This window comes from Muntiacus reevesi, chromosome 5, assembly GCF_963930625.1.
Source record: "Muntiacus reevesi chromosome 5, mMunRee1.1, whole genome shotgun sequence".
Classification (NCBI taxonomy): Eukaryota; Metazoa; Chordata; class Mammalia; order Artiodactyla; family Cervidae; genus Muntiacus; species Muntiacus reevesi.
The window spans coordinates 5,909,218-5,929,328 of NC_089253.1; the positions used below are offsets into that span (position 1 = coordinate 5,909,218).

A 20,111-nucleotide genomic window follows, 5' to 3' on the forward strand; every position below is an offset into this window, starting at 1 on the left:
TGTGGAAATTGGATTAAGTAGGTTTCAAATGTTTGAATTCAATCATTGGTATCCTCATGTGTTTCCAACTCACAAAATCTAATCATGTACACCTATACCTTTTCATGGAGTTGATAACCCTATCACTTGAAAGAAATGGGTGTGGTCATTGGAGAATATAAAGCATCCTGCAAGAACCAAGCTCAATCTTCTCTGGAGTCCAGAGCTGTGGTGTTTGGCTGATCTGTGGAGACTTTTGAAAGTTTCTGCCACCAGCAGTGGAACACCTAAATCCTGAACTGAATTTGAGAGTTACCTACTGAAAAAGAGTGGAAAGTTTTATTAACTACAACCAAAGGTGAGTTCTGAATACGGTACAATGAAATTCTGATATGTTCAGTTAAAAGTAAAACTTTAATGGCAGTCCTGGTCACAAAAGCTAGCTGTATTTATTCTGTCAGTACTATCTGTGTTTGAGCACTTCCTCAAGCATTGATTCCATGTGGGATTTGCAGACAAGTAACTTATTTTAACCCACACTATACCAAGTAACTGCCTTACAAAATGTGGGTAAAAACAGAAAATTAGTAAATATTGTTGAGACAATTAAAGCAGTTAATCCATAAAAAAGGATTTAATTCAATGAGAAATACTAGGCAACACATATTAAATTCTGCTATTATTGCTTTAATATTATCATGGTCATTGATGCTATCAGTCTACAAATGATTATATTCATACTGACGATTGTTTCCTGATTATTGTGATACCTGAACATTCATCAGTTCAAAATATGACGTGCTCTGATGATATGAACCGACTCCAGGAAAACTTGCTTTCCTAAACTAGAAATCACATTTTTTTTTCTTCTTCTTTTTGTCTTGAAAGGAGCAGTTTTGTCATTTAAGTTGGAAACAAGCTCTGAACTCTTTAGGGTTAACACATCAAATTAAAGTCAACACTGATTGTATGAAGTTTAAGTTCTATGTAAACAAAATCTTTTGTCTTTAGAAAAGCACTTCTATCACTTTGATGACAGAAGGAACTGAGGCCATGAGGAGAGAAACGAAGGGTGTTCTAGTGTGGATTCCAGTCAGGGAGTCTGAGGATCTGTGTGTGCTTCTGTTCGATTCAGCTAATAACGTAACTCTGAGGTCATCCCAACACTTACCTCCATTCTAATCTTTAAGGGGCTTCCCAGGTGGTTCCATGGTAAAGAACCCACCTGCCAATGCAGAAGATGTGGAAACATGGGTTCTACTGAGTTGGGAAGATCCCTTGGAGAAGGGAATGGCAACCCTTTCCAGGATTCTCGCCTGGGAAATCCCAAGGGCAGACGAATCTGGTGGGCTACAGTCCATGGTGTAGCAACCAGTCAGACAGGCCTGAGCACACACACAGTTAACTTTAAGCTTCTCCATGTATTAATAATTTTAGTATGACCGAAATCCTGGTTTATTTTAAACAAAAAAGGTGCTAAGGACTCTTTATTGTAATTCATCTTTTGTATAATAGTTCAAATTCAATGTGTATATAGTCACGATTTCCAGGTTTGTTCTGGGGAGGTAAGCAAATAGGGAAGTTAGAGTTCAAGACAGGACTTTGTCTAAAGGGTTTATTTTTCCTGATAAGGGCAGAAGAAAGACTTTTTCTTTTACCTTCTCTTATTTCTTTCTTTAATTTTCAGAAACATGGATTCAGACGAGCTGGAAACCTTCCAGCAGGAACTCACCTGCTCCATCTGCATGAACTGCTTCCTGGACCCCGTCACCATAGACTGTGGGCACAGCTTCTGCCGTCCCTGTCTGAGCCTTTGCTGGGAAGAAGGCCAGACTCCAAGGAGCTGCCCTGAGTGCAGGGGAATAGCAGAGAGGCCCCATTTCAAAACCAACATTGTCCTCAAGAGGCTGGCTTCCCTTGCCAGGCAGGCCAGAGCTGACCACGACCACCGCTCTGAGGAGCAGATCTGTGAGACACACCAGGAAGCCAGAGGCCTCTTCTGTGAGGCTGACCGGACCCTGCTCTGCGGGCCCTGCTCTGAGCGCCCCGAGCACGCAGCTCACAGCCACCGTCCCATACACAGGGCTGCTGAGGAGTCCCGGGTAGGTGATGCCCTGGGGCAGTTTGGGGTCTAGAGGCTCCCAAGTCAGAGAGGAAGGCGGGGGGCTGTGATGGTGATGGGATGGAGACAGTGGAGGTGGGATTCCTGAATGTGGACCCTCACATATAATGTGTCCTGTCAGTGTTGTTGCCCACTTGTCCACACGTGAGGAAATGCAGCATCCCGGGGCGGGTGGCCCCAGGGCCCCAGGCTTCCGATGGGAGCGTGAGGCTTTCTTAGTCAGGCTATATAAATATGTGAGTCTCAGTTTCTAGGGATTGGATTTCATGATCTGGAACATTTCTCCAGTTCTGTAGCATACACTTTATCACTATCATCTTGGTGTTAGATTCAGATTAACGTGGGAAAATCCGACCACAACATTCTAACTCAAGGTTTCTGTGTAACCAACTAGTGCCTTTGTTCACGAATAAGGGGATGAAATGTACAGTGTCATCTTCTGTGTCTAAATCCCCTGGGTATTTTGCAGGAGAAACTTCTAAAGAGAATGGGCTTTTTATGGCAAATCAGAGAAGAAATGAAAATCATTCTGAACCAGGAAGCTAAAAAAACAAGGTCATTTAAGGTAAGAATAAAAATGCTCCTATTTATTTCTATAGACAGTGATATAATTCTAGCTTTTAGGTCTATTTACATTCCCATTAAAGGATATTGATCTCTTCCTTTGAAAACACGTGGTTTCAAAGGACCTATCAGTAATCACAAGTGGAACAGGTCAGTACATGCTAGTTCAAGGAATCTTAGTACATGGGAAAAACCTCGGCATGAAAAGTGTTCCTAGGCCAAATTTTGAGGATTTGAATAAAACTCAGAAATGGAGTATAAGACAACACTGCACCAAGTGTTACTCTGTAGTAGAGGAGAGGAAAATAGAAGTACCTACAGGGAAAATAGAGCATCTTTTAAAACTATACAAAATGGAATTTACCCCATTAAAGAATATTTAGAAAAATCAGGGCAAGGAACAAGAGAAAAACACGATCCAAATTAAAGAGGAAATAACTGATAGAGTAAGAACCCTGAAGAATCCTTCTAAGGGGAGAGCTTGGGACCCCTCAGATGGCTTAATTCAAACAGGGAAAGACACTAGGAACTCAGAGAAACCGTGGACAGGAAGATACTTGAGGCCAACAGTTTGTCGAGAATGTTCTTGATGACATCAAGGAAATAATATTTGAAGTTTTCCTTTGAATGTTAGCATAAGCAATACTTCGAATACACTGTCCCCACAGAACTATGTGGCCCTAAGGAAGGAGATGATTACAGCTGAATATCAGAGAATGCTTCTGTTGCTCCGGGAGGAGGAGCAACTGCATCTGGAGGCCCTGGAGCAAGAAGCCAAGGAGATTTGTGAACAACTCAAGGAGAGTGTGCTCAGAATGACTCAGTACAGAGAACGTCTGAAAGATATGTACAGAGAGCTGACTGCGATGTGCTGCAAGCCGGACAGGGAGCTGCTCCAGGTGAGAAAGGAGGGCCCGTCCTCAGAGAGAGAAACACTCTTCTAGACGAGCTGCTATGACACTGAAATATTGCCTCATATATGGTTGCTCTCAGTTGAGGGATGGTGCTCCTTGACCCCCTTTTTTGTATTTGTCCAGTCCCCTAGTTCAACATATTCTGGTAACCTTTGCAAGATTTTTGTCCATTTCTTAGCTAAAATAGGACTATATATTTCCAGTATGATCAAGAGTACTATCCAGACAGATGATCTAAAATCAACAAAATTCTGTGACCAGTGGAAAGTTAACTTTCTTGGAGTAAATCTCAGTATGTGTTCCCCTAAACCTTTGTCACTCCCTGTTATCCCAAATTTTCCAGAGACACTGAAGTTTCGCCTGTTCTCTAGGCAAGGCTGTTAAAACTAGTCCTCAATTTCACTCTATAATTAAATTTGGTTCCCTGTTTTTGCTATTACTTTGTTAAATGGTGAGCTCTGTCCTTGAGAACAGCACTGGCAGAGGGTGATACTGGAATCCTAGATGTTGCCGCATCATTACACAGACTCTTCTGACCTCCTTCCTTCCATAATGTGCTCTGAAGAAGTCCCCCATGTTTTAGCTTAGGCTGTGTTATTAGGATGCCTTCTGAGTATTCCTTAGAAGATGATTTAAAAAACAATATCTTATGGAATAAAGAATAGAGAGGAATATGCAAAACGACAGAAGTCTCATGATTAACATGATCTTTGTTTTTCTTTGCAGGTCTTGGTAAATGTATTGGAAATGTGAGTATACACTAATTTTTTTATTTCTAGAAATGTTGTTCTCTTTTTGGTGAAGTAGATTCATGGTACCATGGGAGATTTTTTTTGTGTCCTCATCAATATTTAAATTCCAGGATGCAGGATTCCTTATACAAAATGCCATAGTATCTGCAGTTAACTTACAAGTATACTGCCATACACTTTGTCATCTCTAGATGTCTTATAACAACTAACACATACAATGTAAATTAAATCCATTGTAAATAGTTCCCTGTTACGTGGCATTTTCAAGTTTTACTTTCTGGAATTTTTTTCTGAATATTTTCCATTCAGAACCAGGAGTAAGGATGGGGGAAATGGATAGGCTGGGAATCTGGGGTTGACATACATACACTGTTGTATTTAAAATATATTTATATAGTTGGTCCAAGAAGCACCTCCCATGAAATAAATAAACGTGTAAATAAACAAGTACATAAACCAATAACTGCAAATTTATAAATTGAATCCATGTGTAAATACATAGGTGTAGCACCCTCATATATAGATGACCGATATTGTCTTTTTGGCTATTTTCTGTTTTATTTCAAAAGAATTTCAATCCTTAGTCTCAGAAGTTTCCTTTTCATTTGGCTGAAATCCAATACACCTGAAAACATTCTGACATTCTGAGCTTTATTTTACCCACTCACCCCATCCTCTCCAACCTCACCAAGTTAAGCTTAGTGAAGGGATTTTCTAAGATATCACAGAGGAAGCACCTATGCTAATAAGTTGGAAAGTGGAAAAGGCCTGGAAGAGGCAAATTACCTAAGAATGAGAAAAGAACTGTCCTTTTGTTTTGAGGAGTAGCAGTGACTCAGGTTGTTCCATCTTTGCAAGCTCCCTTGTAGGCAGAACCTCAGAGGGAGTGGCTTTCTGCTACCCACTGAGCAGGTAGACTTTTTGGACCAAAATAACCAGGTTGGATTTGAAGTCCTTTGCTGGGCTGCCAAGAGCAAACAGGTCTGGCTCAATGAACTCTTCCTTGTAGACACTGAATGTATCCTTGATGACTACTTACTGACTGAAGTCTTAAAGGCCTAGCCGGAATTTTCTGTCTGTAAAATGCCCAGTATCTTTGATTACCTGATATGGAATAGAGGAAGGTAATGAGTTGCAATGAGTTGAAAACTGGAATAACATCTGAAAACAATGGGGAAGTTTAAATTTGATATAATTTATACTTAGGAAAAAATCTGGTAATGTTTTTATGTTCCAAACTGTGTAGAATATATTGTCTATGCAATTAACCAAAAATAGAATTCTAACAAAATTTCCTGGGTTAAAAACTGCTTTTTTTTGTAATGGTCATGTGATTGGCCTTTGACCTTGACATGTCTGTATGTCATTTGTTACAGGACTGACTTGGCAGAGATGCAGAAGCCTCAGCCAGTGAACCCAGAGCTCACTTGCTGGCCTGTCACTGGAATCCTAGACATGCTGAACAACTTCAGAGGTGAGGGTCAGCCCTGTGGTGATCAGGACTGAATTTCCTTAGAACTTCCTAGGAAGGAGCCTCCTTTCAATGTTATTTTATTTTTATCTGAAATGATGATACTATATGACTTTCCCAAGTTGTTGCATCTTTTCTACCTGTATATTTGGATGGCAAAGATCAAGGCTGCACTTTCCAACCTATAGTTTACTGAAACTGCAAAGTCATATACATATATTTAGTTACATCTGACATAGAGTGAAAGAGAGCAATCAAGTTGCTCATATGGTTATAAAGAAATAGAATATTCAGTTTTCAGAGTGATCATCAAGAGACTGAGATTAAATCAGACTTCATGCAGTTTATGATATATCTTTTTCTTTTTTGATATGATTTAAGGTGTTTCTATATGCCATATATATAGTAGTAAGTCTTCCTCTTCTTAGAAGGGCAGTCTGAACTCACTTTGCTGTCTTTGTTTTGGGTTTTCCTAGAGGAGGGAAAATGAAAAAAAATCTCAGTGGGTAGGGAACCTCTGCCTTCTGCCTCTCAGAGACGTGGAAATCCCACTTGCTGACCTGATTTCTGCTCTTTCTGCAGTGGATGACATTCTGAGTCAGACAATGACCATTCACCACATGAGCCTTTCTGAGGATGGCGATGATGCAAGTGTGATATTCAGAGATGAGCACCACGGCACGTCCAGACAGCCTCAGATTGTGGAGAGTGTCGTGTCCTGGGGAGCTCGGGCCTTCACCTCTGGGAGGCATTACTGGGAGCTGGATGTGACACACTCCTCCAGCTGGATTCTGGGCACCTGCAAAGATATCTTGATAACTGATACTAGTATCAGCATTTATCCTGAAGAAGCGTGTGTTCTGTTTTCCAAGAAGGTGAACAATCATTATAGTCTCTTCACCAACACCCCACCCTACATTCAGTATGTGAAAAGGCCTCTGGGTAGGATTGGGGTGTTCCTGGATTATGACAATGGAGCTGTGAGCTTCTATGATGTTTGCAGAGGATCCCTCATATACAGTTTCCTTCCTTCCCCCTTTTCCTTCCCTCTGAAGCCTTTTCTTTGTCTTAGGTCTCTATGAATTGTCAAATTCTGTGACCATTATTTTTACTTCTCCTCTGAGGTAACTGTTTTCTAAAACCTCATGTGAGGCCACAGGATAATCCCTGACTATCTCTGAGCACATTGTAATTTAATGAAACATAGTGACTGTATGTTTATATAAAATGGCATGACCATGTTGAATGTATAAGTTTGTTAATTAAATTTTCTTCTAATAAAAATTTATTATGGACTATTTCATAGAATATAATCAATTGCTTTTCTCTTTTAAATAATAGTCCTATTAACATAAAATTACATACCATAATGATTACCCCATTTAAAGTATTTAATTCAGGGTTTTTTAGTACTATACAAAAATTTGTGAAACAAGAACTGTCTAATTTCAGAACATATCCATCACTCCAAAAAGAAATCAATGCACATATTTACTCCCCACATCCCTTTCCTCGTCTTGTCACCCCCTTAATCCAGTTTTATTTTTCATGAATTTTTCTATTATATAGTTTCAATTAAATGGGTTCACACAATTTATGACTTTTTATATCTGGTTACTTTCACTTATTACTTTCAAGGTTCATATACATTGTAAGCAGTGTGCTTTACTTGCATAAATGAAACAGAAAGTGGTATACTTATTTATATCAGGTTAGTAAACAAAAAGAATGGTGTTTAGTGTATAGTTCAAATCATGGTGGAACATGTGATGTCCACTCATTGGGGGCTTCTTGGCTTTCCAAGGAATTATATAAATCTTTTGACCCAGCAACATCATCTCTAGCATTCTTTCCAATAGAAATTATAACAAACAAGGATACATGGACCAAAGAATGTACTACATAGCATTTTCAATAACTAAATCAGTAAATAGAAAATCAATCAAAATTTCTGAAATGTGGGATATCATTGAACAAAATATGCTACATATTAAACTATATAAGTAACAATAGTTTGCACTTAGTCTATGATATCCTGTATATTTTTTAACTAGTTAGTATTCTAAAACAGTTGACTCCATATGGCAGCAAAAAATACTGAAAAACAATTCACCAAGTTGTAAGGTTAAAAAGAGAAATCCACTGAAATCAGTCAAGTTCACAACAGTAATCTTAGTGGACAAAATTTTAGCTTCTTTCTCTTGCATTCAGAAATGTGTATGATCAAATATGATCAATTTATTGAGTTCCAGGCTATCTATGTAGTACACTTACTCAACGTGATCTTCATGGTAAACTTAAAATGGAACAAGGAGGTATTTTTATATTTGATAAATTCTTTGGCATATAAACTCACCATGACTTCGTGACATGCCAACTTGGCAGGGTTACGTGACAAAGTGAGGGCAGAAGCCAAGTTGAAACATGCCCACAGGGTCACCCATCTATGATTATTCACACAAGCACTAAGTGAATCCAACGGCTCTCCTGAAGGGAGTTTGCAGACATAAGTCTCTTATCCTGATTCTAAACTGGAGCGCTTACACTAATTTATCTTCCTAGCTGCTGTCTGAGCAGCCGGCTTTTTTAAAGTATATTTTTAATTGGAGGATGTATATATATATATATATATATATATCCCCTCTCCCTTAAACTTCATTCCTACCTATATATATATATATATATATATATATATACACTTTTTTAAACTATATTTTTAATTGGAGGATGTATATACTTCATTCCTACCCACTCCACAGCAGGTGCAGACTTTTCATTGAACATGTACTTATAGGCCTAATGTCATCCACTTCTGAGAACTCTGGTCTAACACTGTCATCAAACTCTTCCACTAAGGAGATCCAGAGTACCTGTGTCTTCCAAAGAGAAACTACACTTGTGTCTGGTGCCCTGATTTTTGTGACTACTGCAATTTGTAAATACAGAAAAACAGAGAAGTAATATAAAATCACCTTTATGTCAGCATTCCTAAAAACTCCTTATGACTAATTTGGAACACAAAATATTATTATAGAAATTAACCTATATTGCCATACTTCACTTACCAAAGAATGGTGCTAGGGAAATTGGTTAAGAATTGAAAAACAATGACCTTGGGGATGCTTATAACAATTGTGGGCCCCCATAAGACAGTGGTTGTGCTTTTGCAATTCCAGATCATTTTCAATTTTAAAAAACTTTTTATTTTGCATTGGAGTATAGCTGATCAACAAACAATGTCATGATAGATTCCAGTGAACAGTAAAGGGATTCAGCCATTCATACATGTGTATCCATTGTCCCACAAACCCTCTTCCCATCCAGGCTGCCACATATCATTGAACAGGGTTCCATGTGATATATAGTAGGTCCTCGTTGGTCATCCATTTTAAGGCAGCAGTGTGTATCAATCCATTCCAAACTCCCTGACTATGCCTCTTCCTCCCATTCTTCCTCCTGACATCCATAAGTTCATTCTCTAAGTCTATGAATCTTCAAGATCATTTTTAAATGCACATTCATAAACATATAGAAGCATCAACGCCTTGCCTGCATGCATGTTCCATCATTTCAGTTGTGTCCGACTCTTTGTGACCTTATGGTCTGTAGCCCTCCAGACTCCTCAGCCCATGGAATTCTCCCGGTAAGTACACTGGAGTGGGTTGCCATTTCCTTCTCCAGTGGATCTTCCCAACCCAGGGGCCAAATCTGTGTCTCCTGTGTCCCCTGCATTGCAGGTGGATTCTTTACCACTGAGCCACCTGGGAAGCCATCAACTCCTTAAAATGTATAGAAATAGTACAAGTGTCTTGAAAGAGTTAAAAGCAGGGCCCTGATTCCCACTCTTTCCAGAAATTCTGCATTCTCCACCTGATTGTCCAATGGGAAATATATCAGGGCAGAAAGGTGAGGATATGTGTTATTTCTTCAAAGTATGTCTTTGTCCTAATTTTCCCACTGTGGTCACTAATGTTTGTTTTGTTGCAAAGCAACCTTCTAATGTCATTGGCCTGAAGGGGTGTCTGAGCTGGAGCCTTTCTCTACTGTCCCGCATGAGCTGGGTGGGGAGCACCAGGCAGAAACCCCTGTGCTGTTGTTGCTGGAGGGCATGGGGGGAGGGGGCTTGAGGGGCAAGAGGTGTTTCCATTCTGCAGTGGTGACCACAGGAGTTCTTACATTACAGTGTTCCTTTAAAATCCAAAAATCAATCAATTGATAAAATAAAGCTCCTCCTCCACGACAGAACATATTTAAACTAACCTCAAGAAACAGATTTTCAAGATTTCCAAGACGTTAACTAAATTCTCTAAGTGATGAAATAATCTTTCCAACTTTTTTGGTAAGTTAAAAATAAAAACGATTAATATTCAGAAAGTCACATATCAATGTATTTCAAGGTGGGTTTGTAGTACAGACAGTGACTCTTGATAAAAGGATGTTTGCAGAGACATGTTTATGAAGATAAGCCAAGGTGTTAAAGCAATCTTATCTTGCTTCAGGGAATCTCATCATCCATATCCCACTGGAAGACTGATGAAATACAGTCACTTGGAACAAATGGGTGGGGTTCAGAGATTCAGTATAAGGAGACTCCAGGAGCCAAGGTTTTCTCCAGTACTGAGAGGGAGTGTTTGGAGCGCACCTGGATCTTGAGACTTCGGAAAGCTATCATGACCACACTGGAACTCTTGATCCCTAAGCCAACTTTACATTATTCTCCAGGGCAAACTGTTTCTACATCTGAGGTGAGTATAAATTTCATCACAGTACAGCTCCTGGGAATCTCTTGAGAAAGGGGGGAGAAAACAAACAAACAAACAAACAAAAAAAAAAAACACAATTTACTAATTTTAACAGAAAACTGAGGTTATTTCATTGAAGTAACTGTGTGTGCCAACTTAGTAAAATTATTGTATTTCTATATTGTCTAAATGGCATACATGTTGGAATTAATGGTGACTAATGTTAGTTCTCTAATTTTGTTCATCTCTTAGTTATTCCTATACATTACAAGGACTCAGAAAGTGGTATAGATCCTAAAAATAATTTTCAGAGCTATTTATCTCCATGTGTAATACCTACAATGGTCTACTTTAAACATGGAGTGTGCCTGTATACACAGGAGAGATAATACTGTCCACTATTGTATTCTATTGAACTAGGTAAGGAATGTAATACTTTGAGAAAAATATTACTTTAAATTAAGTGAAGTAAATGTTTTCTCTTCAGAAATGTGAGTTTTTGTGGTTGAAATTTTAAAGAAACTAGGAAATAATTTAGCAGACAGAAAAGTGACACTTGAGATGTCTGAGGAATTTCTGTACTTAACTAGTACAGACACAAGGATCTGATATTTTAGGAAAGTCAATTTTAAAGAGTATGATTTGTTTTTTGTTGCTGATTATCGCCATTACATGTAAACTGCATCTTACCACAAATGAAAGGGATGTCTGATAATAGTTTTAAAGACTTGGAAGATATAATCCTATGGTTTCATTTTTGGTTGATTAATGAGTGTGATACAGATTAAACAGGAAAGTAAAGGTAACCAATCAGTATATGGAATTAATATATGTTACAACTCATGAAGGGCTTCCCTGGTGGCTCAGAGGTAAAGAATCTGCCTGCAACACAGGAGACCTGGGTTCAATCCCTGGGTCAGGCAGATTCTGTGGAGGAAGGTACAGCCACCCACCGCAGTATTCTCATCTGGAGAATCCTGGCGGGCTATAGTCCACAGGGACCCTAAGAGTCAGACACGACTGAAGCAACTGAGCATGCATGCGCACACAATTAAATGCAATTAGTTTATGTCAGTAGTTTCTGTTACATAGGATCCTATTTGACAAAATTTTGTCTCATCTTCATTAATTCTGAATGCATTCAGAAGGTGTTTTGGAGAGGAAAAAGTGACTGTGGATGTGAATTTAGACTGAGATAAAACAAAGGACATCCAATCACAGGAACACTGACAATCACAGGAGATAATAAAATAGGAGCTTAGTCAAGTGTCTCGTGCTAAATCAAGGACTGGCACTGAGTACTGTGATTGATTGTTTAGGGCAGTCAAGACCTGCAACAAAGAGCTATAAATTAGGTCAAACTAGAAGAAAATAAGTCCTCAACAAAATTGAGGTTCTCCTCTAGGTAGAGGAAAGAGGGCAGGAAGTGGACAGTGTTTGTCTGGCAGTCGAGAAAATTTCCTGCAGCTCTTGAGAGCTCTCTCTGTGTCTCAGTTTTCCATTTGTGTCAAAGCAAACTCCAGTCTCTTCTGTTCCCAGTGCAGTTCCACAGGTCAGTCATCCCCCAAGTCTCATTTGCTTGTTCCTTTATGTCTTGGGGAAAGAGGAATAAACTCCTGATATTCTTTCCTCAGGAAAGTGGACTCAGAAATCCCAGAAGCCTTCCAGAAGGAGCTCACCTGCCTCGTCTGCCTGAATTTCCTTCTAGACCCAGTCACCATACGCTGTGGGCACAGCTTCTGTAGGTCCTGTCTTTGTCTTTTCTGGGAACAAGCCGAAGCCCCTGCCAGTTGTCCGGTGTGCAGACAACGATCAGGACAGAGAAACCTCAAAACCAATTTTCTTCTGAAGAATCTGGTGTCCGCTGTCAGAAAAGCCAATCTCAGGCAATTCCTGAAGTGTGAGGAACAGCTGTGTGGGACCCACAAGCAGACAAAGACGATCTTCTGTGAGGCTGACAAGAGCTTGCTCTGTTTGGTCTGCTCTCAAGGTCAGGAGCACAAGACTCACAGACATTGTCCCGCTGAAGAGGCTGCTGAGGAATCCTGGGTGAGTGATGCCTCTGAGAGCACTCAGGAAGCTTGGGGATGGTACACCTAAGAGACCGAAAGGATATTATGATCATGATGATGATTAAACCTTCTCCTTACTGAGTGCCAGCACAAATCTAGTTAGCAGTGATAAAGTTGTGAAGAAAATGCCATAGTTCACCTGCCTTTATGGAACTTGTATCCACTGGCTTGGTTATGAAGTCAATTTGTTGTAAAGTCATGTCTGTCTCTTTGTGACCTCTTGGACTGTAGCCCATAAGGCTCCTCAGTCCACGGCATTTCCCAGGCGAGAATACTGGAGTGGGTTGCCATGTCCTTCTCCAGGGGACCTCCCTGACGCAGGGCCTGAGACCACATCTCCTGCATTGGCATGTGGATTCTTTACTGCTGAGCCACCGGGAAGCCCCATGATTATTTGGATGATGCATTATTATGCTTAAGGCTCTGTAAAGCCTTCATTTTGAGAAAAAGTCTTTGACTCTAAGATCTACAAACGTAAAAAGTCTTTTCCATTGGATCAGTTCCCTAACCCTGGACAAAGAAGGGAGATACAGGATGTTGGATTTAACAGGGGACAAGCATCACTAGAATCACACTCTGATACAAGATGTCACAATATCTGAAAATTAGCTATCTTCAACAAAACCTTGTTCCTTTCCCTAAATGGATGATTCCCTGGGTGTGGTTCTGTGGTGCGGAATCTCCTGAAATTGATCATTAGTGAGGAAGAACAGGGAAATGTGGTGATCTGTCATGGCCTTGCTAGTCTTCCTCCAGTTCCTGTATCTGACATTCCCTAGTACACTCCCTCATTTGAAGTCTGAAACCTCATTCTTTTCTGGCACTAAAATTTAATTCTTTTACAGGAGAAGTTGGCAAACCAAATGAGATCTTTATGGGAAAAGATACAAGATTTTGAAAGAAACCTCAAAAAATATGACGAATGAGCTGATGCTTGGATGGTAAATAGGAGAATGCATTTGTCTTTGAAAAAGATCGAGGCAGACATGCTAGAAACTTGTCCCTTAATAGATTGAGGTGAAATAATCATGTGCTAAAAAATTCAGAGAATGGGTGGAACACTATTTAGAATAATATTCCATGTATCATTTCAACCTACATGCCCAAGAGGCTTGGGCTTTTTGGAATCTAATGGATCAGAAACTGCAGCAAAAGATCCATTAGAAGCTTGTGGCACAAGTGCTAAGATGGAGACACAGGATGGGACGTGGACAACTCCACACCCGGGACTCAGGATCTCAGGGAAACTTCTCAGGTTTAAGATCAGTTCTCATTCTGAAGATCAAGGGGGCATTTAAAAATTCCTGGGTTATTTCAGGCACAGATTTCTGTGTAAGTCATGCATTCTAGAAAGTAAGGGAAATATTATTGAGAAACACAGATATTTTCAATCTGATTAGTACATGAGCTCGGGTGGATACAAAGGAAATTGAACCACAATGTAAGGGTGTGACTATCATGGTGAAGAGTGACAGCTCACTATCTAGCGAGGAAGCAGAAAATGTGACATGTTAAAGAAAAACCTCAGAAGGGAAAGGAGTAAAGAGAAACAGATAAAGAGTGAGAGAGTGAATTCATCAATATTGGGAAGGAATATGCAACGGAACGAGGATGAATGCCCTTCTAAACAATGTGGGTAGGAACCTGTGACCTTACAGAACGTGTTTGTAGAGAAAAGGAGGGCAGAAAGAAAAGAGTGGAGGATGAGCATCTGTTTGAGGGCAGTAGATGAAAATCTGAAGATCTTTCCTTAGGATACCAACCCCAAGGGTAAAATGGAACATAGTTGATCAGAGAGAAGTCAAGCTAGGGAGTTTGGGAGGTTTGAGATGAGACATCAGTTTACTTCTTAACATTGAAATCAGGATACTGCACATGATGCATGAATTACTCATAGATTTCAATTGCTTGCACAGGTCTTTCAGATTTGATAGGAGGCATATGAAAGAAATGACCCATGAACAGATTTTCTCCAGCTGTTTCAGAAACATCTGTATGAAATGGATGGAATTTATTTGAGAAAAGTGTGGGTTTGACTCTTGACCTAGTCAAAAAACCATGAAAAATAAGTGAAGGAAAGAAGAATAAGTTTGATTTCTGAGAAGAGGGAAGATATGAATTTAAGATGGATGTAGTTTCTTGGGAGACAGAATGAGCCAGAGCAAACTAAATGCTGTTGAAACCCCTCTCCCAACAGTTTTACGTGAATGGACATGGAGACATGATTAAGAAAACTTATCAGATGGTAACTCCAATTCTTCAGGAGGGGCAAAATCACTACAAAGGGTTTATTACAAAAGAAGGCCAAAAGATTTTTAAGCAAATCACAAAGAGACAAAAGGAACTGAGTGGAAAGAAGACAGATCTCAAAGTAATATACACAGAATTCAAGAAAATGTCCTATAAACCAAATGTGGAGCTGCTCCAGTTAAGGACCAAGGACTTAAAATGTATTATCTGAAGCTCACACATTTGATGCCCATTAGGTGGTACCAGGGGTCTATGTTTTCATCTCTTTCATCCTAAGGTTGGAGTCTCTCCTAGTGGGAAATATTATAGAGAAAGTGCTACTCATGCAAATCATGATTGAGCAAGCTTTTCAAAACTGTGATAATGGAGACTCCTCAGGGAATATTCCCTTCTCAAAATCTTCTTTTGTAAATTGATTCTGTAAAAACCAGAAAGGAACAACTTTTGTACTGCCATTCAATGTTTTGATTTCCAATTGGGCAAGGGGAGAAATTTTAGATACATTCATAAATATTCACCTCCTGTTAGAATATCCGAGGTTTGAGTTGCCTTTAGTTTGGGGCTTATTAAGCCTTTAGGACAAGCCCTAGGAAACATCAATTTACAGAGAGCTGAGGGTTCTCCAATCACTACCCTTGTACTTTCTTTCTCTTCTTCTCCCTCCGAATTTCTTAATTTATCTAAAATTTAGATTTCTCTCAACAAGCTGTGCCAATTTCCTTTGGGGAGAAAAACGACAATGGGTTTCCCGACTGTTTTCTCATGGTGGTGATAAAAGCTTTTCTGAAGTCTTCCTAACCCAAATACTGGTTGGCTATTTATGAAGAAGTCTAGTCTTATGTTTCCTTATTTTATTTTTGACAGAAATTGGGAGACAAACTGAAATGGTAAGTCTGATCTTGTGATGCTGATGATGGCACTGTGAAGGCTGTGTAAGAGATCAAGCTGCATTTAGCAAAGGGAACATGTAGCGTGTCAGACAATACTACATTACTTGTGTGTATATGTATCTATGGGGCTTCCCAGGTGGTGCTAGTGGTAAAGAACCCGCCTGCCAATGCAGGAGACACAAGAGATGCAGCCTCGATCCCTGAGTTGGGAAGATCCCCTGGAAGAGGGCATGGCAACCGACTCCAGTATTCTTGCCTGGAGAATCCCATGGACAGAGAAACCTGGCAGGCTACAGTCCATAGGGTCACAGAATTGGATGCAACTTAACACACACATATCCGTGTCTGTTTTGTTGAATATAATTTCCTGTTACACTTGAATGGAAGTAATTAATACCATATTTTGCTCCTGTGGCTGAGGGAGGTATGTGTTCTCAGGATTCTCAGTCTCCCATTTCCTTGTCTGCAGCTTCTCTTTCAATGAAGGGTAGGAGTTCTTGACCTTCTGGAGTCTTTCCTAATTATTCTGCCAGCTCTGTCTGGAAGTGGGGCCCCCCAGGACCCCTGGGGCCCTGGCGATGAGGGGTGCAGACCCTGTAAAGAAAGGAGAGAAGGACCACGCTAGGCCCGCCTGCCACGCCTCCCCACAGAGCCTCCAAGGCTGACTTCTGGCTGAACAGAGAGGAGCTCCGTGCTTTCCCGACCAGTTTTCCAAGTACAGGCGCCCTCTTGGATCCTCATGGAAAAGCTCCCTCTCTGGAGAAAACCATGTGGAGTTGTCTAAGTTTGAGCTCCTGCGGAGGCAAGGAAGGGGATAGGGACCAGGGATTGCCCTGGAAAGGCCCGCAGGTTCCCTGTCCTCTCAGAAGGAAGGGCCCGTGAGCAGCTCCCTGGTGAGTTTAGGGCTGATCTTCCAGCGTTCCCCCATCTGCTACAGGTGGATTGTCTTTGTGTGGACACTCAGATAACCTTCCAGGAATTTGCCAGGAAAGAATACCGGAGTGGGCTGCCATTTCCTCCACCAGGAGATCTTCCCAACCCAGGGATCAAATCCAGATCTCCTGCATTCCAGGCAGATTCTTTACCCTCTGAGCCACTGAGGAAGCCCAGGCTTGGCTCTTAAATACGCCTATGAAATAAAATGACTCTACTTTCAGGTGGTGACTCATGTTTTAGTCGACAGTTTCCATCTAATCCCTGGAACTCAGGTAAGTGGGGGAAAGACTCTGTGGGTTGGGAAAAGGTCTTGGAAGAGCAGGTCAAATGACAAAAAAATGAGCAAACTAAAATATGCAAATATTCTTTATCCAGTGATTTACAGAAGATTGCAGCCAGAAAGGGGTCTTCTCAGGTGGCTCTGAGGAACCGTTCAAAAGTTATAAGGGGAGCTAGAGTGCATAAGCTCACGGACTGAGAAAGCATTCAGAAAGATCACTGCAGATGATGAACACAGTACACCTCAAATTAATGATATTCATGCTTTTAAACAATTGTTATTCATTTATTTATTTTTTTTGTGTGTGATCTTATTTGTTTGCTTATTTTGGCAGTGCTGGGTCTTCCTTGCTGAGCGCATCCTTTTCTGGTTGTGGCGAGCAGGGGCTACTCTCAAGGTGAAATATGCTGACTTCTCCTTTCGGCACCGTCTCTCATCACAGAGCATGGGACCGGGGTGTAGGCGTCAGTGGTCATGGCCCCCAGGCTCTAGTTAGGTGCTCAGTAGTCGTGGTGCTTGGGCTTAGTGGGATCCAACCTGTATCCCTGGTGCTGACCAGTGAATTCTTAACCACAGGACCCCCAGGGAAGTTCCTTTTCATGCTTTTCTCTATGAAAAGAGGAAAGAGTCTGTACTTACTGAAGTCCTGTTTATGTTATTCATCTCAACTCCCTCAGGACACCATCCTGTTTTCCTCTCCTTGAATTCCCTTCAGGCACAATGTCTTGAGGGGGGAGGGGCACTGCAGTGGATAACGGCCTTTTGCTGCAACATCCTTTGTTTACTGAAGTGACAAGTGAAATGTCTATCCCCAAGCAAAAGCTTAGGAGAAGACTGGATGTAGAACTGCGTTGCTGTTCAGTTGCTCCGTTGTGTCTGTCTCTTTGTGACCACAAGGGATGCAACATGCCAGGCTTCCCTGTCCTTCACCATCTTCCACAGTTTGCTCAAATTCATGTCCATTGAGTTGGTGATGCCATCCAACCATCTCATCCTTTGTGATCCTCTTCTCCTCCTGCCCTCAATCTTTCCCAGGGTCAGGGTTGTTTTTTGTTTGTTTGTTTTTGCATAATGGTATACATTTAATGGTGTTTATTACTAGTTATTATAATTTTTAATTAATTTATTTATTTTAATGGGGGCTACCTGCAATATTGTGTGGTGTCTGCATACACTGACATGAATCAGCCATGGGTGTACAGGCATCAGGGTCTTTAATGATGAGTCGGCTCTTCCAATCAGGTGGCCAAAGTACTAGAGTTTCATCTTCAACATCAGTGCTTACAATGACTATTCAGGGTTGATTTCCTTTAGGACTGACTCATTTGATCTCCTTTCAGTTCAAGGGACTCTTAAGAGTCTTCTCAAGCACCATAGTTTGAAAGCATAGGTACTGCAGTGCTCAGCCTTCTTTATGATCCAACTCTCACATCCGTATATGACTGCTAGAAAAACCACTGCTTTGACTAGAGAAAACCCTGCACACACCTGTGCTGTAAGAAGCTAACGATCTCTGCAATGGCCCTGGACAGTATCACGAAGCTCCTGAATATGGTGCAGCTGGACTGTATCCAGGAGGTGCAAGTGACCTGGATCTGGCATCTGTCCATCCTGCCCACGTTTACTCTTCTCCTGGGTCAGATGAGCAATGTGCAAAGACCCTGTCTATCCCACATTCATGGTCTGCCAGTGAGGAGCAGCAGCAGGAGGAAGTGGTCCGATTTCCCCCTCTGTTTCTAAGCTCACCGTCTCCAGTCTGTCTATCTGGACTCTCCCTCCTTGTCTGAACCTGCCTGGACCAGACGCTCAGGTGAGGGTGGACCGCTGCCTGGGAAACAGTGAGCACAACACTGGCACGTCAAGCCCACGGGGTCCTCCGTGGCTCTATCCTGCGCGGTGGTATCACTTCACCTCGGAAATCAAGGGGGAGGAGCAGAGACAGCACACTAGAGATCTCTGGGTGGGGCGGTTTGGATCCCGTGAGGGCGGACGTGGGTTCTTCCCTAGGAAGGGAAAGCTATGTCAGATGACTAAGGAAATAGGTAAGTGAAGAGGGCCTTAAAGAAGGGACACCACCTCAGACCCGAGTAATTTGAGAGAAAAGGTCTGAGGGATTCCCTGGGGGTCCAGTGGTTAGGACGCTTCTCTTTTGGGGCTGAAAGTCCAGGTTTGATCCCTGGTGGGGGAAGAATTTTCACAACCTGTGTGGTGTGGCCAGCAAAGAACAATGAAAAGAGAAAGTTCGGGAGAGAGAGAAAATCTCTGTGCTTACCAGATTCCTGAACACAATGAATTTGTCTCAAATCACCAGTCCCTAAAAGATTGCCTTTTGCTCCTGATAAGTTAGTTAATATTTAAGAAATGCATAATTCTGAGAGGATTATAGTGGAGCAGGAGCCAGAGATCATACAAAGCTGTAGGTGGTTTGCAGGTGATGCAGAGAGGAACTGCCAGGCCAAAATGAGACGGGTCATTCTGGGTACTGACCTTCAGGAGGCGGTAGTAGGACCTTGTCTTTGGGCAAATCACCTATCTCACAACTTTAGCTTAGCTGCCACCCTGATTTCTCAGACCTATTTGCTTGCTTTCTCCCCAGATGCCCAAGGATCCCCTTGGCCCTCCCGGCAGTAACTAGCTGGCAGCTTACAGACTCAGACTTGCCCCATCTGTCCCAGAGCCCAAACATGCGTCAGCTCAAAGGCCTGGATCTGAGTGTGGTCACCATGACGGACTTTAGTCCTGAGATCCTCCAAGTCTTCTGGAACAAGTTGCAGCCACCCTCCAGGAACTGAACTTAGAGTGGTGTGGGATCAGAGAGTCCCAACGTGAGTTCATCCTGTCTACCCTGAGCCTCTGTTCAAGCTTGGGACCTTCAGTCTGTGGGAATGGCCTTTCTGGCCATCCTGGAGAAGCTTCTGAGTCACACCACTACGATGAGCAACTTAAGTAATCAGCTCAAAGTGAATGGAAGAAGGAAAGATGACCCTGCGTGGATGCTGCATTGCAAGGACAAATGTAGACTCAGGGAGGTGTTGGCACTTTTGGGGATATGTATTATACAATCACATATGCATCTCAAATTTTGGAGGGTTTGAGACCCACATGTTGGCATTTTCCCTGGGTAGGTGTTTGTAAAGCA

At 41.4% G+C, this 20,111-nt stretch overlaps 1 protein-coding gene across 1 annotated transcript; it reads left to right on the forward strand.

Annotated features, from left to right (window-relative positions):
• Positions 1–1,670: 1,670 nt before the first annotated feature.
• On the forward strand, positions 1,671–19,764 carry LOC136168740 (tripartite motif-containing protein 64-like). The gene is made up of 10 exons (XM_065936435.1): positions 1,671–2,081; positions 2,571–2,666; positions 3,334–3,577; positions 4,384–4,393; positions 5,708–5,805; positions 6,385–6,874; positions 12,179–12,593; positions 16,914–16,964; positions 18,714–18,940; positions 19,569–19,764. The coding sequence occupies exons 1-10, from the start codon at positions 1,671–1,673 to the stop codon at positions 19,762–19,764; spliced, it is 2,238 nt and encodes a 745-aa protein (XP_065792507.1).
• Positions 19,765–20,111: the final 347 nt, after the last annotated feature.